General features: G+C 38.0%; 1 protein-coding gene across 1 annotated transcript in view; it reads left to right on the forward strand.

Moving 5' to 3' along the window:
- The window catches only part of FAM193A (family with sequence similarity 193 member A), a 77,202-nt gene that overhangs the window by 51,920 nt on the left and 1,807 nt on the right, over positions 1-23,475 (forward strand). Inside the window, exons 9-21 of the mRNA XM_059471288.1 lie at positions 182-259; positions 1,829-1,941; positions 2,095-2,337; positions 4,260-4,413; positions 4,520-4,699; positions 7,575-7,826; positions 9,789-9,987; positions 11,223-11,495; positions 11,848-12,130; positions 13,989-14,175; positions 15,676-15,906; positions 17,798-18,641; positions 21,571-21,652. Of these exons, the coding sequence (XP_059327271.1) occupies positions 182-259; positions 1,829-1,941; positions 2,095-2,337; positions 4,260-4,413; positions 4,520-4,699; positions 7,575-7,826; positions 9,789-9,987; positions 11,223-11,495; positions 11,848-12,130; positions 13,989-14,175; positions 15,676-15,906; positions 17,798-18,641; positions 21,571-21,652 (3,119 nt within the window). The remainder of the gene's footprint in view (positions 1-181; positions 260-1,828; positions 1,942-2,094; positions 2,338-4,259; positions 4,414-4,519; positions 4,700-7,574; positions 7,827-9,788; positions 9,988-11,222; positions 11,496-11,847; positions 12,131-13,988; positions 14,176-15,675; positions 15,907-17,797; positions 18,642-21,570; positions 21,653-23,475) is intronic.

Below are 23,475 nucleotides of genomic sequence, written 5' to 3' on the forward strand. Positions count from 1 at the left end.
AAATAGAAAGTCTTTTGTTTAAGTGACTCAAATTATTAGCAAATAAAACACATTTCATATTGACTAAGTGTAAGTACTTGCAGAGTAATATAGGTAAGCTAGGTTTAATGAAACAGGCCAATGACATCAAAGTAGGTTTTCTATTGTTAGATCAATGAGTTTTTCTTAAATTCTGTTTTAGATGGCAATGAAAACAAAACAACGCATGCTAAAGGAAGACTGGGAATTTTTTAAACAGAGGCGTTTTATTGAAGAGCAGGTAGGATTTTTTTTCCATACCCTTCTAAGTTATACTTATGCTGCACATATATTTGCAAGATGCAAACATGAGTGTAGTATGTTGTACTAGTTCTGTGCAATCTAATTCTGCAACTATGCCAGGCATGAAATTTGCTCAGTTAAAATGCAGAGAAGTGAGATCCAAGAAGAGCATGTAAAGGTCTGTAATCTCAGTTACTGCAAGGTAAAACATAAACACTGTAGTCTTAGGACTGAATGCCAGGTGTTTAAAATTTTTGTACAAAAAAAAAATGGAATTTTTGTTGCCTTAGAGTGGGATCCAAAAGCAGCCAATACATTGAGTGTCTTGATGTACATGGTAGGGAATATTGTGCTCAAGAGTTTAACAAATGCCTGTGTGTGTGCAGGAGTGTGAGCCTCAGTGTCGGGGCAGGTAATTCCACCTGTTGAGACTCCAGAGATAGCTCCTGCAGTTGTTTCTTGGGGAAAGGGCTGAGCAGAACTGTCTTCCTTTTTTCAAGCTGTAACCAGAGAGGGGCCAGTAGAAGTTTCTACCTTATTGTAAAACTGCTGTTTAAGACTCAGTACTCTCTTCTGCAGCCTAGAAGTGTTCAAGTGTGCATCATGCTTTCCATAAGAGTACAGTGGGCTTCGGCTAGAGTCAACTCTGGATGGAGAACCTCTCCGTTCCTGTGCCAGTATGCAGAAAGAAACGCTAGTCATGAGCCAGAGAGAGTATGATAGTACATTTTAATAAACTTAAACTTAAGCTTAAATTGGCAATGTCTCAAAGCAGTCATCAGTAAGTACTTTTTCCTATAAGGAACCTAAGCCTATGTTAACCATGTATTCAGAACATCTGGTATGCAGGTCTCCTCAGAGGACTTGAGGAAGAATCCTCTTTTTCCTTGATCTTAATTGGCCTTAAGTGAGCTGTAAGACCATGGCTGCTTAGGTAAGGATCAGGTCTGGGCATCTATAGAAGTGGGAGCTTAGGCACATCCTTGTTTAACCTAAGGCTTGTAGGTATCTAATGAAATTAGGTGTTTTCAGGATTAGGCCTCTGCCAGGTGGAGATTATTTGGATTGTATTTTTTTACTAATGCAGTCAAGTCCTGTTTTGGGCAGCTACTCTTGACTCCATACCATTGTAGCTAACAAATTAGTCCTAAATTTTTTTTATTTGCAAGTTAAGGGTCAGTTTGCTTTCTCCATTTGTCAGCAGTGTCCTTTTGTGCATATCATGAAACAAGACAAAAACTGCTCAAGTTCAGAATGCATCAGCAGAAATACAGTGCAAGATGTACCTATGAATCCGTCAGGGAGACAGACTTGTCCACTTTCCTATTTCATACTAGAGACAGACTTTATTTGAAGAGTATTGATGCCAAATGTTTGTCATTTGTAACTTTGAACTTCCTTTTTGTGATCAAAACGCCACCTTCATGGAATTATTCTGAATTATTCTGCTTTTCAATTATTTTGCCCAAAGAACCCTTTTTGGTTATGTGACTTGTCATTATGTGCCATTGAGTTTTTAACGGGAAGACTTGCACTACTAAAACATTACTTTTACCATTTACTTCAGCTTAATAACAAGAAAGCACTATCTGGGGAGAACAACTTCACAGACACAATGAGACACATGCTGTCATCACGTTTGAGCATGCCTGACTGTCCCAACTGTAATTATAGAAGAAGGTGAGCTGATGTTTTTGCTATGAAATCATAAAAAATCATTACTTTCCTGTTCAAGGTAAAAAGAAATACATTATTGGAACAAAGAATATAGTTACTTTGAATAAATGCTAGTTAAACAAGATCATAAAAATCTGTAATTTAATTTTTGAGCAGATGTACTTGCGATGACTGCAGCCTTTCACACATTTTAACGTGTGGCATCATGGATTCTCCCATAACGGATGACATCCACATTAACCAGTTACCACTACAAATCGATTCTGCTCCGGATTATTTATCTGAGATCCGCCCACCCAGTATGTCTTCAGCAAGTTCAGGATCTGGTTCCAGCTCACCTATCACAATTCAGCAGCATCCCAGACTCATCCTCGCAGATAATGGTTCTGCACCGACTTTGTAAGTTCCTTTTCCTGTTTTAAAGTTTTATAGTGAATTGAACTTAAGCAGACAAATGACATTGGCTGGCTATCATTATGTAATGCTAGTTTAGCCCCAGAAAATTATTTAATAATGGTACTGTGTTCAGCTGGCCACAACTCCAGCTGTTTGCTGTGCAAACATCTATATATTAAAATAGATGCTGTCAGGTTTCTGAAAATTTCTGAGGATACTGTATTACCACTATTGCTAGAAGTTTCTGTGGTACGCTTTCCTGCTTTGCAATTACAGGGACGTCAGATTCTGACTGCTTTAGAACATTGTCTTTAAATGTCAGATTTTCCTAAACTGAGCAAGGGAACTGGCATTCCTTTTTTTGAAGGATCATCAATTCACATGAATCGCTTTGGTTCCAAAAAAACCCTTTATTATATGGCTTTTTGGATTGTTGAACCTGTGTTAGTATGGCTTCCATCAAAAATTGTTGTCCCTATCAGAAGTATCTGCCACTCAATTTCTTACACTCCACTCCAAGTCTTCAGGAGATTTGAGACATTAGCCTAATGGTAACTTCCACCTCTTCGTGATTCCAAACAGTAAAAGCTGCCTGGTGGGCTGGCTTTTGTACTCAGTATGGCTACAGCTAACCAGGAGTCTCCTCTGTTACGTGCTGTTCTAAAGAAATACTTAAAAACCCCAACTTGAGTTACTTAAATGGTGGGAACACTGAAATAATGAAATACCTGCTGTAGGTACAGTCAGGGGAATTTCCCATTGTATTCCATGCTCACAGGGTGTGATGAACAAGGACAGTGCAGGTGTGTGGGGTGTTTGTGGTCACTGTCAGTCACTAAGTTCCGTTTTCTCTAAGCATTTATCTACTGCCACCAATGGTTTAGTATTCCATTACAGAGCTGTAGTTTCTGTACCTATTCAGGGAGCCCTTGAAAACTGCTGTGTTCTTAAGTATGTACTTTGCCATTTCTATAAACTCTCACTAATTTTGGTGCTGAAATGTCAAAAATTGTTCACTTTGTCTCTTCAGAAGCTAGTTCAGTTGAATCCAAGTAAGATTCAACTGTAAGAAGCCTATTTTTAGGGAAATACCACTGCTCCTTGGGGAAGTGCCATTTTATGTCTTATACTATCTGCTGTGTTTTGTTTCTTCATTGCACATTTGAAATATGCCTAATGGTGTCATCATGTAATTAAATTTTGGCTGAGTATTTTATGGTATGCAAAAGATAAAAGTGCACAGTTTAAGAGCTCTTTTAAGAGCTTTGGATTATTGTAGCAACATGAACTAACTGATCTTTGCAACACTTCCCTGGAGTGAGTAATTAAATGTGCACGTCCTATTACTATCTATCTGTTAGGCAAAAAATTCCACTAAGTATTTTAGAACTAATTTTGAAAAGCATGCAGATGTGAGGTTGTCTACAAACTATTGAGAAATTTAAGAGCTGCTGCGATGTGTTCAGTGTTCCCTTTTTACTGGTGTGACATTTAACGTGTGGAAAAACTCAAATTTTATATTCTGGGTTTTTCCACTTAGCAATTTGAATGAAGGAAGACATTGGCATAAAGCTTTTTTCATCAAATTTAAGGTCATCAGTATCCTGGAATTATTAATTCCCTAGGTTCTTGGTCAGAAAAGAGTGCTTGAAAAATATTTTGCCCAAAAGCAGTAGAGAATCCTGTTTTCAATTAAGTCTGTCATTTAGGCATGTGACTGCTACATTGAGTAGGATTATGTAGCAAATCGTTTGATTTTACTTGCTTGAAAAAGTAAATTCAGTTGAACAACTTGGAAGACCATCCATTGCTCCTAATTGGAACATTTATACAAGGGATGCCCTCAACTTTATTTCATCTTGGTATTCTAGCTGCTTTCACTATAACTGAGCACTGGGATTTATCTAAGCCTCTTTTCCCCTCAGTGGTAGTGATGATGATGATGTTGCACCATTATCAGCAAAATTTGCTGATATCTACCCACTGAATAATTACGACGATGCAGAGGTTGTAGCCAACATGAACGGAATCCACAGCGAGCTGAACGGCGGCGGTGAGAACATGGCCCTGAAAGATGAGGTACAGCATTTGCAGTGCCCTAGCTTGTTCTGCTTTTTGGATGTGCTCACTGGAGAAAGGCTTGTCCTTGTTAATGTCCCCATGTTAATGAGTTAATGTTGTCCAGTCTCCTCAGGTGAGCAGTACTAGCAGCAGTTCCTCAGAAGCAGATGATGAAGAAGCAGATGGGGAGAGCAGTGGTGAACCACCAGGGACTCAAAAGGAGGAAATGTCTCTAGGAAAAAGGGCATTAAGGAAAGAGGAAACAAAAATGGATAGTCCACCACCTTCTTACCCCAGTCAGCAGGTACAGACATCTAAAAGCATCTTGTAGTAGATTAATTTCTGAAATGTGGCTGTTGAATGAGAAGACATTTACATTGTCAATTACTTTTTTAACTTAAAATATTAAGTTGTCAGTAGGTAAGTATGACACCTAAAATAACTAATTGTTACATTGTCATGTCAAATAATCTTTTAGTCAAAACCTGAAATATGTTAGTTATATTAAAAGTTGCTTCAGGAAAAGGGGAAAAGGCCTATTCCTACCTGTATGAATGAGAAACAAACTAACAAGCATTTCTGTTTGGAACATCAGCCTGGTCTTTGCTAAATATTGGTGTTATGTTATTTGAAATGAATTAGGGTGGGGGTGGATGTTATGAGTACTTAGTTAACACAGATTTCTTTCATATTTGAGGATAGTCATATCCTCTATTTGAGGATTGCCTTTCCCTGTGTATATACATTCGTTGCATGACTTCAACAGCATGGGTCTTGGGATGTTTGGTTTATTTGTTTTTAATGGCTTGAGATTATGAAGCTCTTGACTGTGAGGTCATCAGACCACCTAGAGAACCATGCCTGGACTACCTGCTCTGCAAGTAGCAGTGTTTGGTTTAACAACTGAGCACCAAAGCAAAGGATCCAATGGATTTGTCTCTGTAACCACAAGGATTTCAATCTAAGTTACCCTGCAGCTACAACACAGGCTCCCTGCTTTGAGAGAGACTGTCACTTTCATTTCTTCTTATTGCATGAGAGAGTGCATAGTGGTGCACCTTTGAGACCTTAGACAATAATCATCTCCCAGCAAGTGTTATCCTCTGGTTAGGATGTTTTAAGACCTTCCACTGAAGGTATTAAGAGTATTAAACCAATTTTCTTTCAGCAAGTACATCGAGGGTTTATTCTATGTATTGCTGACCTATGCCATAAAAATTACATGGGGTGAGACCTCTGTCAGACTAGTTTGAAACTGGTGAAAGAGATTCAGTATTTGTTGTGGAAAATCAAATTAGATTATATAAGTCTGCTTGCCTTAGGGAAGCAAACTAAAATGCAAGATAAAAAGATGGATTTGGCCTTTTTCTTTTCTTTGAGGAGTAAGAGTATTTTCAGAATGATTCTGAGGAACTCTTAATGACATTCTTATTTAGTCTGATCTAATCAGAGCTGAGTAGTGTAGTGTTGTATTTAAGTGATGAATTTCACTTATACATGTCATGTGAATTTGAGATTTTTTGGCATTACCTCTTGGTTTTGCTAATTTACTCAGTACCTCTATTTCTCTTGGATTCCTTTTCAGTACCCAATTCATCAGAATTGGGGTTTGAGTCTCTTCAGTTTGTTTGAAATATTTTTTCCATTTTCATTTGTTAGTAGATTAGTGTTGATTTCTGGATAGTACTGATTTTTTTATTATAAAGGTGGGGGGGTTTGCTTTCTTTATACATGAAATTAATTCAGCTGTATTTAGTTGATGACATCTGTTATTTGTTAAAATATACCTTATGTTAAAGGCTGTAATGCCTTTAAATGCTAATGATGAGTTACTTGTTTCTGAGAGGAAGGGATATGTAAGAAGAGCATCACCTGGCAGTTCTTCTCTAGAAAGCTAATTTTAATGTTACATTTTTGGAAAAATGTGAACTGCCACATTGGTGGGAAAATGAGAAATTGGGAAGTATTCTTGGTATTGCTTCTGATAAAATTATATACCAGTGAAATATCAGGTGACAGTGCTGGAAAAAGTAATGAGCTGAAAGGGAAATGAAGCTGCTCTTTCCTGGGCTGCTTTTCTTCTAAAGTCTGGAGTTCTTTTGAGACAATAGAGGCTGATGATACCTTGAGATCTGTCCAAGTTTCTGAAGTGTGGATTTTTCATGGTTGGTGCAATTGTGACATTTTTAGGAGAAATGTCAGCCTCACACATTTACAGGGTAATTGAGTTTAGAAGGGGCTTGTGCAGATAATCCAGACCAACCTTCCTGGTCAAAGCAAGATCATCTAAAGAGAGTTGGTCAACACAGTGTCCAGTTGGGTTTTGAGTACCACCATGAATGGAGGCTCTAGAACTGCTGTAGGTGTTATGTTCCAGTGTTCAGCCACTCTCACAAATGAGTGGTTTGAGTGGAATTTCCTGTATTTTAGTGTGTCCATTTCCTCTGATCCTTTCATGGGATGCCACTGAGAGGAGCCTGGTACTGTCCTCTCTGTTCATCCCTTCTCCACCCAGTCAGGGTGAATCTCCTCTTTGAGGCTGAACAGTCCTAGAGCTCTCCTTCACTCCTTGACAGATGCTCCCATCTTTGTGGTCCTTCCCTGGTCTGACAGCAGGGTGTCCCTGTCTCATACTGGGGAGCCTGGCACTGAGCCTGGCACTGGAGTCACCAGTGCTGAGCGAAGTGGAGAGATTGCCTCCCTTGACATGCTGTTTGTGCTCTGCCTATTATACTGAGGACTACTTCCAATTTGATCAGCTAATCAACTCTTACCACTGCTTCCTACACCCATTTTTTACATATGCTTGGAAAGTTGTGAAAAATATTAATCCAGTTAGGCCTTTTCTTTTTATACTGGGGTGTTTGCCTGGTAATGATTGAATGCTGTCAAGGTTTGTATCAGTATTTTGCTTGTTGTCACTCATAGTGGACATTAAATCTCTGTATGGTATGAAATCTCTCAGTTTTTAGGGTATTCTTTTAAGTAAGACAGAGATTCTTCACTAGTGCTTTTGCTTCACTATGAGACTTTTCTATTGGTACTAGAAAAAAATTATATGGATGCTCTGAAAATATTAATTGATGTATGCAAAATGAAATAATACTACTGATTAGTAGGAATTTTTTGTCTGTTGAGTAGATTGAGTTTTTAATAGGTTTTGTTGGGTTTTTTTGTAGGCTGACCAAGGTCCAAATGCTTGTGAATGTCATGTTTGCAAACAAGAAGCCTCAGGACTTACAGTCTCTGCACTTGCTACTGGACGCCTGCCTGCTGGGCACCAGTTTATGAATACTGAAAAACCTGCACATCCTGCACTTCATCTTTACCCTCACATCCATGGGCATATACCATTGCATACAATTCCTCATCTGCCTCGTCCACTTATCCATCCCACCTTGTACACTGCTTCTCCCTTCACACACAATAAGGTAAGCCTGACCAAGGAGATGGATGCATCCCCATCCCAGGGGAAATTCTGTACAGCTGCATAAACCAGCATGACTGAGTATCAGTGAAATAATGAAAAGTTGTTCCAAATTGTGGTTTGGTTATAATATTTCTTTTGCAAGGAATGCTGAGGGGCAGGGAGTGAGATTGAGAACTGCTGGAAGGTTTGTACAGAATGGCTGAGGGTATTTTTTCGTCAGGAAGACTGATAATGTCTTCATTGTGATTAGGAAGCATGTTGAGTCAAATGAGGCTTGCAAGGTGGAAGCAGTGATGGATCTTCAGTCAGTGTAAGAAAACTAATTGTCTTCATTTTATATGTATCAGAAAAATTTAGTATTCCATTTTGGCAATAATATTCTGAGATTTGTAATTAAAAATTTTTGTGAATTCCTCTTTTTTTTTTTTTTGGTTGGGATTTGTTGGTTTTTTTTGAGCAAAGACATACATCATATTTGTAAGGGGTTTTTTGTCCTTCAAGAGTACTCGTGTTTCTGCAGGTTCTGCAAAGTTCTTTTGACCTTAAACTCGTAAATAATAAACAAGAGAGAAAGGTGTGGAACAAGAATTGGGACCAAGTGACAGCTTTTCAGAAGTATGAGTTGAACCCAAGCCTCCCTGTTCTTGGGGATGCTGTTTCACATATGTTTAAAGCAGCTGAACTGTGGGTGATGCTGAGAGGGGTAAAAAAAGCCTCTGTCATTAGGTACATCCTTGTCTTCTCGTGGTCTGATCAACTGGTCAAGGTTGCAAGGAGAGTAGAATAATCCATCAAGATGACTCTTACTTGCTCTTTTTATCCTTCTTAGCATCCACTTTGGGTTTCCTGTCTTGGGTGTCCCTTACTTCTGTTCCGTAGCTGCAATGTGCCAGCAACAGCCCATTGCTGTTCTTTTGAGACCATGTTAAGTATTTCTTTGCACCCATGTAGTCAAATTTTCTTCAATGCAGGTTATTCCAGCCCCTCCCACCTTCACCATTAGGCAGATAATGAAAATCCTTCTTTATAAAAAAGGGAGACTATGTATTTAAGTAGTTTGTTTGGCCATGAGTCTAATGTCTGAAAGGTCTTTGGACTCAACTGATATTTTTAATATCTTTATCTATAATATCTCTATCTACTTCTGCATAGCTTTTAATTTGCATCAAATCTAGTATAAAAAGAGAAAAAAAGCTGCTTTTCCTTTTTAAAGGTAGCAGTATTTGAATATAATGTTTATGTTGCATGAGGTCTCTGGGAGACAGGTAATTTTAGAATGTGTAAACAATTTCAGCCAGAAGAAATCGAGTGAGCCCAAACAACTTGTCTCTATAAAATGAGAAAAAATGTGTGCTTCCTTTTCTTTTTCCCCCACTTGGTTCTTAAAAGGAAGGGGTGTATTCCTTGCTTGTTAATTTTAAGTTAGGAACCACTTAATACTTGAAAATTAAAGGAAGAAAATAATTAGCGTTTTTTTTATGTGTTTTGTTTCTTTTTCTTTTGTCCTTATTTTCAGTGCTGAACTGTTTGTAATCCCTTTTTCACAATTGTGTTCTGTGGTAATGATTGTCATGTCAGAGAAGATTAATTTGTTTAGGCAGCTCATGCTTTGAAAGGTAGTAATTCCTAGCAAGTTCTAAATTCATACAAATACTGGTTTTAATTATATATTGACACAACTAGTTTTTGAGACTTGGGTATTTTATGTTCATCTGTTATTTGATTCTAAAAGCAATGCTTTGTGAGTGTAAAATATACAGATCTACACACAATCTGTCTAATATGTTATATGCATTATAATTATCAACAAATCAGCCTTTCTATCTTTCTGGGAAATAGTGTCTATTATACTTTTGATAATGCTTTTTCCAGTTAAAACACTATGATTTGAATATTGCTATTGGAGTGACTGTGCAAGCAAACAGAATATTAATGGGGAAGATATTCTTTCTTTTTGTTGTAGGCATTACCACCAGCTCCAGTTCAGAATCATACAAACAAGCATCAAGTATTCAATGCATCTCTCCAAGATCATATTTATCCAAGCTGTTTTGGGAGCACTCCAGATTGGAATAGCTCTAAATTTATAAGTCTTTGGGGTTCAGAGGTGATGAATGACAAGAACTGGAATCCTGCTACATTTTTGCCTGACACAGTTCCTGGTGAGGGTTTGTTGCTACTTTATACTGACTAGTTAAAAGCCTTATGTTTTATGTTTCTTTTCAGGACTGGTGGATTTTATCACCATGGTTTTATAAAATGGGATTCTGGCAGATTTGCTGCCACTTCTACTCCAGTTGGGCAGAAAATTGGAAAATAAATTCTTATGTACTAGGGAGAAGATGCTAAAGGCAAACAAATAGCATGCTGGTTTTCACCTGTGGTCATTGTAGAGTTGTTTGTCTTCAGAAGTTTAGTATTGTAAAGGAAAACTTAAATAACTTCTAGACTTCTCCACAAAAGCCTGCCTTGTTCCTACAGGGTAGTAAGAGCACTGGTAATAACGCACTGTGTCCTACTTCTTACAATGCACACAGATAACCACATTGTCACTGAGAAAAAGGCTCAAATCAAGAAAAAGATTAACTTAAGCCAAGAAGCATTTGGAAATCCTAATGGTTAAAGTGAAAGAGAATAAAAGGAAAATTAGAGAAATCTTTCCATTCGCATCCGAGCAAATACTAAAAAGCCGTTTTTATTTTTTGTCTTGTATACAAAAGGAGGCTTGGGGATTTTGCGTGTTGGCTTTCTTTTTCAGACTCATGTGCTGCTAAGTTGTTGAAGCTACTACAGTGATATTTAAAAAGAAAGGCATTAAAAACATCCAGAAAATTTCCCCAGTGGGACAGCTCATCCATTTACAAGTGTAGTTGTGGGTAGCTATTCCAACAGATGGTTGGTGGCAGACTCATCTGGAAGGTCTATCACAAAGGTGTTTCTGTTAACTGCAATTCAAATTAATAAATGGTTTATAATTTTGTATTGATAAATGGATATGTTGTTTCATCTTACAATTTTGTCATGGCCTACTTGGATTTCAGATAGTGGATATTATATCTTTAGCATGTTAAAATGTTGTCAAGTTGAAATTTTTCAATTATAAATGGATGAAGATACCTGTAGCACATTTACTGCTTGTTAACACATTTAGTGACATTCTTAGAATTCTGTCTTCAGGGTTTGTGATTCTGCTCTGATACTTCCCAGCACATTTTGTTACACCTACATTATCTGGGAGGATGGAGAGGGAAAGGAGAATTCCCTTCACTAATCCTACTAATCCAACATTAACAATATATCCTGTGTCTGCATCTGAATTATTGAATGTGTAATTTAAATCCTGTAAAGACACTTCAGTAATTATGTGATTCTTAATTACTCTGTGTTTCAATTGAAGGGAGTGATATATTAGCACCAGCACTCTCAGAAATAAGACCCGAAGCACTTCCTACTACATCTAGCAATGAAACAACAGCAGTTACTGACAGCAAAGAGAAAAAAAATGGTGCAAAGAAGAAATGTCTGTACAATTTCCAGGATGCCTTTATGGAAGCTAATAAAGTTGTCATGGCAACCTCTTCTGCCACTTCTTCTGTCTCCTGCACAGCAACTACAGTGCAGTCAAGCAGCAACCAGTTCAAAGTATCATCCAAGAGACCTTCATCGATAGGTAAGGATTTGTAACTCACATACAGCTTCAGTAACTGGCTCAAGTACATATAGCTAACTATAAGGATTTATATAAGTGTTTAATTTAGTAAAATCATGCATCTTGATGATTTTTGTTAATTGCTGTTATTATTCTTGAGATAGTCTCTGTCTGGATTGAAGTCTTCTGGATTGAAGAACTTTGTGTGACCTTGATGTTAGGGTTGGAAACTGGTAATGGAAATTAGTTGAAATACTGCTGGTTTTTATAGAAGCTGAGAATATACAGTACTCTGTATGATTTTATGGATAGTTTATGGGGACTTAGTAATTATTTTTAACTGTAGGTGGTTTCTTTTTTCCCACCAATTTAGGTGAAGTGTTCCACAATATTAATAAAGAGGATCATAGACATTCTGCACCAGTTGCACCACGAAATAGTCCTACCAGTTTAGCATCCCTTCCTTCACTGTCTCCTGCTGCACTGTCTCCAGCCTCCACACCACATCTTCCAAACCTTGCTGCTCCTTCTTTCCCCAAAACTGCTGCAACAGCCCCTGGATTTGTGGATCCTCATTCAGGTCTTTGTCCTACTACAGTTGCACCTCCTACTTCAACCACAGACAGCTCTGTAAGTGCCCCACCAAGTGTCTGCAGGTAAGTTTGTTGTTATTCTTGCCATTCTTTTTTATTCAGTAGATAGGAAATGAAAATACTGATACCTCTTCTCCTTTGCCACTGGTTGTAGTGTGAAAGCTGTGTTTGTGTTCAGCAAATGAAACCAAGTGCAGATACTTAGTATTTAGCTTGGTGTGAGACTTCACAAATATGATTTCCATTGTGCAGTCCAGTTACTGAATTCAGAGGCTTGAAAAGAAATGTTTGCACACTTCTAGAAATATTGTCTGGGATATACAAATCAAACTGTTCTTCCTTACTCTAATTACTGGTTAATGATGCTGCTGAGACGCAGACCTCTTGTTTTCTGCATTTTGGCATTACATGGCAAGCAGGAGTGGAAAGCTGTGAAGACCTTACTCTGTAATTTAGCTCAGAATATAAAGAGGTCATACATGGTCTTGAAACCTGCCATGTAGTGACATGTTTTCCTGACTGCACTTTAGGCTTCTCAGATATAACTCCTACCATTTATACAGTGGTTTTAGCGTGGAAGGGATGTTGTGATTTCTGAAGATTTTCAAAGGTCTTGGAGGTGGGAAGCATTTTGGTGGAGCTGTCTTCTGGTAATGTTATGTACTGTGGCAGGCTGACAATGGTGGCAGCCCTTTGATGTGTCTGAAGGGTGGAGGCATAACAGAAAAGGAGTTGAGTCATTGCTCTGAGCTCTATGACCTGTGGGGCTGTGATCATGGATGGTATCAATGTAGTCTCCTGGCTGCTGTAAGTTTTTGGAAGATGGTGTGAGATTTAGTTAGGGTTTGGTAAATACTTCTAAAAATGTCCTTGTTTCTGTTACCAACTGGTTTTATTGATGATGTCTCCAGATAAGTAACTATTCTTTCATACTTGAGAAATTATCACAATTTTGTAAAGAATTTTTCTTATGTAGTGCAGGGACATAATTGAATATGGACACAGTAGAAATCCAACTTTTTATCATTGTTTCCAGGTGCTAATGTGATATTTTTTGTTTGGGAAAAAAAAAATGAACTGAGAGAGACCCAGAAGCAGTGATTGCAATCTGGGAAGGGGGAGTGAGGTTAGAAAGCAGATTTATACATATTCTGTAGATAAGGCAGAATATGGCCTGTTTTCACCTTTCTAACATAAGAACAAAGAAATACTAATGATAGACAAGAAAGGGGATTTTTTTAGTGCTACTTTCTTTTGGAGCAAAATCATGTCTGTTTTAGAAGACCTGGGCAGTAGAAATGTTGTGTGCAGTTACACAGAGCTCTGGGGGAATCAAATGCTTATTGAAGAGATGTGCCAGTATTCCCCCTTCAAAATCAAGTTGCAGACAGGGTAATGGAAACTTCTAGGTTTTAGCTGACACTGGATTTTTTATTTAAGTCAAGAGCTTGAAAATATATCTAAAACCAGGAGATTTGCAACTGCATTTGAAACCTTCTTGATGTCACAAATGGTGAGAAGGGCAGCAGTTTCAAAACTATTCCATTTAAAAAAGCTAGTCAGTACTTCTGAAATACTTTACCTGTTTAAAGCCAGGAAGAGCTGTTCCAAAACTCACTCTCTAGGCATGCTTGTTCAGGGCATCACTAAATTTGGTTCTTATAGATGGCTTTCCTGTGTATCATTTTATCCTGCTGCTTGGTTTCAAATGTCTCCATTTGTAAGTTAGTGGATGAAAGCTTTAGGATGACTGATATCCCAGTTCGAGAACCATTGTTCCTGTTAGAGACAGGAACATGTATACATTTCTCTTTTTTTAAATAATCATAATAATATTGTTGTTGTTATTGGTTATTATTATTATTATGCCTTATTTATTATCATTAGGGTTTTATAAGCTTTTTTTTCTAATTGGACACAGTGACCCTGATTGTGAGGGCCATCGCTGTGAGAACAGTAACACGTACGATCATCAGCAGTATGATGGGGAGGAGAGCCAGGATGAAGATAGCTGCTCAGAGCATAGCTCCAGTACCTCAACTTCCACAAATCAGAAGGAAGGAAAATACTGTGACTGCTGTTACTGTGAGTTCTTCGGCCATGGAGGAGTAAGTTTTTGTATTTTAAATTGCTTTTGTTTGCTTTTTGTCACTTACTCATCATAAGGTTGCGTGTGATTTATCAGACTGCATCTTAGGGGATGGCATTGGAACTCACTCAAGAGGTTGTAAAAGGAGTTGAAAAGTAATTTTCTTCTTTGAAATGAAGGATTGAAATAAACCTTTCCAGTTCAAAGCATTTAAGAGCAATAAAAATGACTAAAAGATTTAGGAAGCAACCAACTTGGATAATAGATGCCATGTTTGACTGAAACTGCAAACAGGGGCATTGAGCCATTTAAATAACTGTGCAAAATTCATTTGCTCCTCTGTAGTACTGTAGTTACAATGAATGTGATGAGGTTGGGTAAAAGTACCCTTTATATAGGATATTAGTTTAAATCTTTACAGCAATTTATGAGGTAGTCTGCTAGCTGTAAAAATAACAATCCTCAAAGTATTCACTTTATTCCAATTCTTTAAAAAGGAGAAAAAATAAAAAGAGAAACTCTAGATTCTTAGCTGAAATATAACAGATTATTTTTTTCTTAACTTGAAAATCTGTGTGGCCTGTTTTAATAATCAGTTTACTGGTAAAATTTGAGTCACTGGCATTTTTCCTATTTGAAGTAAAAGCTCAGCTTATTTGCCATGTATTCGATCAGGTCAGTTTCATCTTAGTGTTTCAAGTGAATTAAATCCCCTGCCCTGTGGCTTAAAGGGGCCAGTGAAGGCATCCCATTTCTCCTTGAATGCTCCCACCATATCCATGCTTGATTTGTGTTTGATGGTTACCTGACTGCACAGTAAGTTATTCATTTTGCTGAAGTGGCAGAATGTGACAGGATTTTTAAGTTAATAGGCTTTGTTTTGCTGGTTTAGTGAGTTGAACTAGTGTAGCTGTGAACAGATGGGCACCAGGGCTGGTACAGGAGCAGAGAGGGTAAGGCATCAGGAGGGGAGAGATTGGAAATACAGATATGGAACATGATGCAAGGATTCCACTTGCAGCAGTGTTGAGTTATTCACGGGACTCTGCTGGAGAGTGGGCTGGCAGGCTTCAGTGCAGGATATCCAGCCCTTCACTGGTACAGCCCAGAGGCCTGGGTAGCTCAACCTCTGAAACAGATTTCATGGGAAATAAAAACAGAGCCAGCGTCTGCTCCTTTGAAATTTTCAAATACAGCTTACCAATCACAAGAGAATATGGAAATAAAAGTCACTGTATTTTTTCTTGCTTTTAAAGGTTATTTCTTTGTCTTCTTACTCATGCCATCCTCCTCAAGATCTGCTGTTCTTTCAGTTGGAAAATGTAGTTCAGAAGCCAGCACCAAGTGTGGCAGATCTGTTGCCTGTTAAATAGACTTTAGGTTCACATAGAAACAATGAGCTTGATAGAGGTTTGGACCTCCTGTGTTATTTGAAGGCAGAGTATTTTGGTATTTCAAAAGCATTAAGTCAGTGAAATTTTTCCATTTAGTCACTAAATTTTTGTCGTGTGTCCTTCAGCCTCCAGCTGCACCAACCAGTAGGAATTATGCAGAGATGCGAGAAAAGCTTCGTTTACGTTTAACAAAAAGGAAAGAGGAGCAGCCGAAGAAACCAGATCAGATCTCTGAAAGGGAAACTGTTGTTGACCATCGAAAGGTGGAGGACTTGCTACAGTTTATAAACAGCTCTGAAACCAAACCTGTGAGCAGTTCTCGTGCAGCCAAGCGAGCCAGGCATAAGCAGAGAAAGGTAAGACATGAAAGTATCTTTGTCCTAGACCTCACACTTTTGAATCTGTGCACTCCCCTCAAGAAGCCACTGTGTACTGATTTATCCTAATGCTGTAATTGTGGTGTGTGGCACACTGCCGGTTTGTTTTTACACAACTGGCTCACCTGTTCAGGAGTTATATACTCAACTGGGAGGATTCCTTAAAATGCCATTGTCATGTGTTTTGGTGCAAATCAGCTTTATATTGGAATTCCCCACACTTCCAAAGGTTATTTCTGAGTATCAGAAGTGTTACCAATTTTATTGTTTTGTGGCATTGACATTTAAAAGTGAGGGAAATTAGAAAGTCAGTGTTTCTGTACTGGGATAATGTTTTGATAAAGTGTCTCTGTAGAAAGCCAGGAAACATAGGTCAGTGCTTTTATGAGAGAGGAAGAGTTGCATTTGGTATTTTTAAAATAATTGCACTGAGCACCTTGCTGTCCTGAGTGACAGAGGTTAAGTGCTGTGCCACGTGATGACACAAAGGGTTATCCTGAGCTGGAGTGGCAAGCAGCAGAGAGGGGGCAGGGAAGAAAAAATTACAGGTTGCTTTCAAATGAAAATTGGCACAAAAGATTTCTGAAAAGTTCCACTGTGTAATAGTGAAATTAATTTTTTTGAAACAGTATTTGCTGAGGATAATACAGAGGAAATATGAAAGAGGAATAACAGAAGAAATACCTTTTTTTAAAGTTGGAACAGTCAGGAAATCTTTTCTTAGAGCAGTTCAAGTATCAGCCATAAGTATAAAGTTCAAGGCTCAGTGTAATTGGTTGCTGAAGGTTTTTGATTTCTGGTAAGCGTGTTATGTGATCACACTGTAAATATTTTCTTGTTTGTGGATTTTCTTCTGGCACTGCTTCTGCATTCTTTAAAGGCTTCCATGGGTTTGGAAGACCCATGGGTCTTCCATGGGTTTGGAAGATTAATATTCACAAGTTAAATTCTCTATGTTCATCTTGTAGCACTATTCAGCATCTTGAGGGTTTAGTGGATTACTTATAAATAAAATAAACTTTGTAAAACTTGCAATGCAAAATTCACTTTGCTCATACAGTGCAGTTGGAGTGTAAGTGGAAAATTCCCATAGGGTCATTCTCATGAGTAATTCCCATTTTTGAATGACTTCCATAACTGAAAAAGTAATGCCATACAGGCACCTCTAAATGTGCAAGAAAATAAATGTTCATGGTTGTTCTCATTGTATGACTTTGTTTCATTTTGTTAATGATGCAAGATCAGTGCTGCCCAGCAAAGTTTTAGGCATTGGCAGTAATGGCCGGCAAAATCCCTCATGTCTTTGTTTTTATTAATGAACTAATGGCTGACAATGGAAATCTGCCATCCTTAGGATTTTTGACAACTTCTAATGTAACTATTATTTGCTTAGTGTTTTGGTGCAGAATGTTTTTAATGATTTTTCCTTCTAATGTTCCTGATCTCTGAAAGAGGGCAATTCTGCTACCATAGCAAGAGAACAGGTAAATTGTACAACCTGATACAAGCTTGAGTTACCTGAGAAACACACACGGTCTTTGAGAAGGAAGCTGAATATTTTGTGGCTATAGAAAACTTTGATGTGAAGTTAGGCGTAGCAGCAGGGAAGAAAGGATCAACAGTTGGTATTAACATTAGTCAAATGAGTTAGAGAAACATAGAAAATGTGAACAGAGAAAGGATTGTAATATATTTAAAAGGACAGCTTTTGTATACTTATTTGCTTGCTCTGCAAAGTTACAGATCTAAGTACCTTCATATGTTCACATCCAAGGATTTATAACATTCATAAAGCAAAGTAGTAATAATCCCTAAAACTCTTCATTTCCAAAATATTTGTCACTTTCAATAAACCATTGTTACTTTGCAGCTTGAAGAAAAAGCTCGACTTGAAGCTGAAGCCAGGGAGCGGGAGCATCACCAGCTGCTCGAGGAGCAGAGGCGGCGTGAGGAAGAGGAGGAGGAGAGACTGAAACAGGAGTTACAGCGGCTCCAGGAGCTTCAGCAGTTGCGGGCTGTGAAGAAAAAGAAGAAAGAGAGAACAAGTAAGGACTGTGCAAAGGCAGAGCTGCTCACTAGGAACTGCCAGGCAGTGAAGGAAGCTGTGCCAAACAGCCCAGAAGACATTCAGAATGGTACTCTTGAGCAATCAGAAAAGATAGAAACCTCAGCTGGTTCACTGTCCCGACATGTGAATCACACAGAACAGAGGCCAGTTCTAGAGACAGGCTGTGAACTGTCCAACCCTGTCAACACTAGAGACTCAAAGCTGCTTTATCAGAAGGAGGGCACTGTAAAGCAGCATGAGCCCCTCTCTTTTCTGCTTGATATTATGCATCAACATAAAGAAGGAAACAGCAAACAGAAACTAAAACAGATGAGCAAACAGTGTGTTGAACAAGTGAAAAAGCCTGTTGAATCCTCCAAAGCAGCTGAGATCCAGACTAAAGCCAGAAACCAAATAGAATCCAAAGCAAAAGTAGCAGAGCTCCCAACACTTGCGGAACCTAAAAAGGATGAGAAGAAATTAAACAATAACAACAAAAAGCAGTTGAACCATGTAAAGGAAGAGAAAGCACCTGTAACAAGTGAATCCCCATCACCAAGTGAGCAGCAGCAAAATAATAAGCTAATACTTGCAGATTCTCCTCAACCAAAAGGCAAGAACAAGAAAAACAAGAAGAAGAAAGGGGACAAAGTCAACAATTCCATTGGTAAGTGTGTAAGAGAGTTGAAAAACTTGGCTTATGTTCTGTTCTTACCATTTAATTCCAGACATATTTATCTTCAGGCATTCCTGCCAATGTCAATCAGAGAAACTGGAAAACTGGTATCAGGAAAAGTCAAGTCATCAGAATTGTAACAATTAAGAGATGGATAGTGTTTTAGTAAAAAATTGTAGGATGCTTTTACAAACAAATGAATAAGGATGTGTTCTAGGTTTTCTAGGGGGTTTTGTCAGTTAGGCTTTCCAGGAGACTGGCTTTCTTTTCTTGCTTAAATATATTGTTTAATTCAATAGTATGTTGAAATCCATTTTGAATTTTCTTTAAAAGCAAGATTGTTTCTCATACAGCACGAAGAGTATATTATGAAGTTGGTCTTACTCTTTAGGCAAGGGAAATAAGGGGATTCTTCAGTCAAAGAATGGTCTTTCATGTGTGGTCATTCAAGTATGCATTTTTTTCAGTGACAATAATTCCTTTCTTATATTAATTACATCAACAGGTAAATTAATGCGGAAACTAATTTACTTTTTTTTATTTGCCATAGTGAAAAGTTGTAGTGGAATGTTAATTAGTTGATAAAATTGAGTGTGTTCTCCACATTAACTCATTCTAGTCAGTTATTTTTTATTTCTCAGAAATAATAAAACTGTAGAAGATTGAGTTACGTCAAGCAAGTTGCACTTGAATAATTTTATTTACAACTTATTTTTTGTTTGCCTGAACTCATCCAACAGCTAATACCAGGGCTGAGAAACACACACAGTTCTGGCCCATTGGCTTTGTCAGCCCCATAGTCAAACTGCTTTCTCAGGCACTTCTTTATTCCTGCACATCCTGGGTCCCTACTGGGACTACCAGCTGGGATGGCAGCTTTGTGCTTTGTGGTGTGAACATCTGTCTGCTTGGAGCACTCAGTCATTCCCCTGGAATCACCTGGTAGCTGAGTGCTAACATTACATAAATTCAATGTACACAAGTTCTTGCTGCTGTTCTGGTAAGCACAGCAAGACAGGAGACCTTCATGCCTTGGCAGTTTCTGCCAGTGTTCAGAATACTTACTTTTGTTAAGCTTTGTTACAAAAATATAAAGCTAATTCCTGGTTGCAGGAAGTGCTAGGGATTTTTTTAGTGATTTCATGTTTGGATTGGGTCAGCCCACTATCTTTGTTTTTAAATCTGGTGCCTAATGTTTCCATTCTATGTCAGCCAAGCAGCAGTACAGTATGGAACCATTTTCTCTGACACCTCAGTTCTTGTGCATACTCTGTTGTGGGGTGTTTGGGTTTTGGCTCTTTTAATTTAACAAGAATGTACTCCAATGATTGGAGCAAGACAGAGCTCCAGAACTGGGATCAGAAAGAAGAGACTGGAGACATTTGAAAGAGAAAATATGGGAGGGGGTGTTTACTGTAGGAGAATGCAGGTACCTTCTGCATCTTATCCTCCTCCCCGCCCCCACCATTTTTTTTCTCCTGCTTAAGTCAAAGTATACATAAAATTTCTGAAAGTTAATGTTTACATCTGAAAAAATACAGGGATGTGTTTCTGAATTTGTCAAGAAAAAATTGTGCTGTTCTCTGTAGACTTGGGACTGAGTTTTTACTTTAAGTCGTTCTGACCTGAGAGCTACAAGAAAGATACTGTAATACATGGTTTTTCTTGTAGTTATAATTTTTTTAAGATATAGGGTTGATGTACCAAATTAGCAAAGATACAAAAAACTAGGGTAATTGGGAGAACATGAAAAAAGGGAAACAAAGCTAGCGGGTTTTAATTGAGTTTTCAAATGAAGTGTTAAAGCAGTAAATATGCTTTTGGTGAGATCTCTGTTTCTTAAAGAAATTTCTTCTGGCAGAGTATTTTTACTCCTTATTACTAAAGGGCTGAAGAAAGCTAGAAGTGTTAGGGATGCCCTGTGTTTGTAGGGCTTTCTGCTTCCTCAGAAGTAAGTTGAATAGCAAACACATGAAATTTTTAAAACTGCCACGAGTGTCTTTAGCATGAGTTGTCTATTCTCATCATCTCTAGGATTCTCTAGTCAGGTGTGTACTTGGTGGGTTTGGTTACTTGCTTTGTCACACCTGGTTTTTGAAATGTATTGTAAAGCTGCTTCAGAAATGAGACTGGAATGCATATGAGACTGGAATGCATGAAATGAGACTGCATGTATATGCAGTGAGAAAAAAAAACTTCAAGAGGAAAATGTTCAAATTGGTTTCTACAAAAATGTGTGGCTTGCAATGCATTTCTTTTTAAAGTCTAAAGGAGAACCATATGCTGGGATAGCACAATGTACCAACGGGCTCTGTGGTGACTTCTCTGCTAGAGTTGAGGCCATACAATTCAAGTCATACATTAATGTGTTAAATATTTGGGTTTGGTTAATTTTTTTTTGAAATCTATTCGGTGCTAGCATGAGTTAAACTCTAGCAGACGCAGCCTGATCCTCATGTCCCAGAGGGAGTACAGCAACTCTATAACCCAGAAGTTTCCAAGTATTTTTCTTCAGAAATACAGCTTTAAAAATATTTCTAGAACTACATTTTTAGTAGTCAGACCAAAAATTTCAGGCATTAAACAGCTATCTGATTCATCAAGCCCTCTATATGATTTGGTTACTCTAATGTGCATTCCAGGTTTATGGTACCTTTTGCAGCCCATGCAATTAGTGAATTTACTGTTAAATCATCTTTTTTACCAGTGTAACTCCTTCAAGTCTGGGCAGAGATGCTAGTATAGGGGTTTTAAGAAGTGTCTATTTAATTATGTGTGTATTAATTCAGTGTAAATATGAATAATGAATAGTCTGTGAGGTTCAGTCAGTTCTCCAAAGACATCTTTAATGCAGCTTCTTCCTCTTTCCTTCCCCCTTCCCCATGGAATCTAACATTGTGCCATCATTTTTTCTTTGTAGATGATGTGTTTCTTCCCAAAGACATTGATCTAGACAGTGTGGAAATGGATGAAACAGAACGAGAAGTGGAGTATTTTAAAAGGTAAAGTGCTGTAATCCCTGTGCATAATGCTGATGTTGCTTCTTTCCATGTGTCATGGTTGTAAAGCAAGCAAAAACAACCCCACAGCAGCCCCCAAGTTAATAACTAACTCCTGGCAGAAAAGCCTGTGTTGTAACACATCAAATCCTGTTACAGCTGACATTCCGAAAACTAACAATCACCAAAGCTGTGATCTGTGGGCACAGCTTATGGCTGAATAGCACAGATTCAGAAGCCAGTGCCAGAACGATCTGTGTGACCCCTAGGTACTCATCAAGGCCTTCAGAATATTCTCAATTACATAATTTATAAGCAAAGTTTGTGTGGATATTTCTTAGCCACACAGGTCAGATACTTATTAATATTTTTATTTTTTTAAAAAAGTTATTAGGTTTAAGTTTCCAAACAGATAGTTCAGAAAGGCTTGATTGTTTTGTTTTCTTCCTTGTTTACAGAAGCTGTTAGTTGGGAATTGTTCACTGTACATTAAGCAGAGGTGTAGAACTGTGGGGTAGTGTCTTACACCAGACTTTAAGGGGAGATGCTTATCCTGGAATCATAGAATGGTTTGCATTTGAAGGAACATTAAAGACCATCTTGTCCCACCCCCCCTGGCATGGGCAGGGACCCCTTCCAGTAGAACAAGTTGCCCAAAGCCTTATTCATCTCACCTAGTACAGTGACAGTAAAAGAATAATATAAATCTGTGCTTGTGAAAGTTTTTTCTTCTGGACTTTTTGGTTGATTTTGGGATTTGTGCATCATAATGAGAGTTGGACTCAAAGATCGTAGCCCTTCCTACTCAGACTATTCTGTGATATTAGTTACCTCTGAATTCCTCAAATATGAGGAGACATCTCATGTTTAAACAGTGTAGCACATGTTCTTCCATAATACTGAAATCTATTTGAATTTGTTCTCCAGTAGTTTGGTTGTGCTGGTTCCCCATGAATGCATCTAGTGAGCTATTCACTATGGTAGCCAAATCTGTAATGGGCACAAATAACTTGGTTTCCTGCAATTGAATAATTTAGGACTCAACAGTAGTATTTCCCAAAGCAACACAAGCCATTTGTTACAAGAAGGGGCTTTCAGTATGGATTTCTTTTCTAAATTCATGTAGTTTTCATAGCCTACATGCCTGGGATGTAATGTGTGTCTGGGTCTTGGAAGGAACTGAGTACAACTCCTGCTTATTATTGCTACAAAACGCCTATATCTAATTACTTACGTGCAAGACAATGAAATTGTTGTAGGTACATGGTCTGTAGTCTTAAAAATTATTTTTCTGAATGGTGCCAATTAAAGGATTGTTTTAAAAATCAAAATGCGGGTTTTACGGGTGAAATATGGCATGTGTTAGATCCTGCTAATGTTGATACAGTATAAGCCTTTGTTATGGAATATTCTTACCTCCTTCAAGTTTGCATAATCTTCAGTAAATGGAGAATTTCTCTTCATCAGTTATTTACTCTCAATTGAATGAATGAAACAGTGTCTTACATTTGCAGAGGTGCAGTTGAATTTTGGGAACAAATTTGTCAAATGTTATCCAACTGAAGCGTTAGCACTTTAAAGCCTGCTGTTTGTAATCTCTTCACTAATTGGTGGAGTCTACTCCTTTACTGTCATCTGTAGGAAGTGTGAGTAACTGTCTAGGTTTTTACGAATACCTGTTTAGGAAAGGTGTCTGAAAAGCCTGATAGGTGCTCTTTTAGGGGACAAAACCAACTACTTAATGCCATTAAGGCTCCTTTAATACCTAGGTAGGTTCTCTACCATTTGGTAATGCCCAGCATAATACTTGGAAGGCAAGTAGCATG

The sequence above is a fragment of the Ammospiza nelsoni genome, chromosome 4 (genome assembly GCF_027579445.1).
Source record: "Ammospiza nelsoni isolate bAmmNel1 chromosome 4, bAmmNel1.pri, whole genome shotgun sequence".
Classification (NCBI taxonomy): domain Eukaryota; kingdom Metazoa; phylum Chordata; class Aves; order Passeriformes; family Passerellidae; genus Ammospiza; species Ammospiza nelsoni.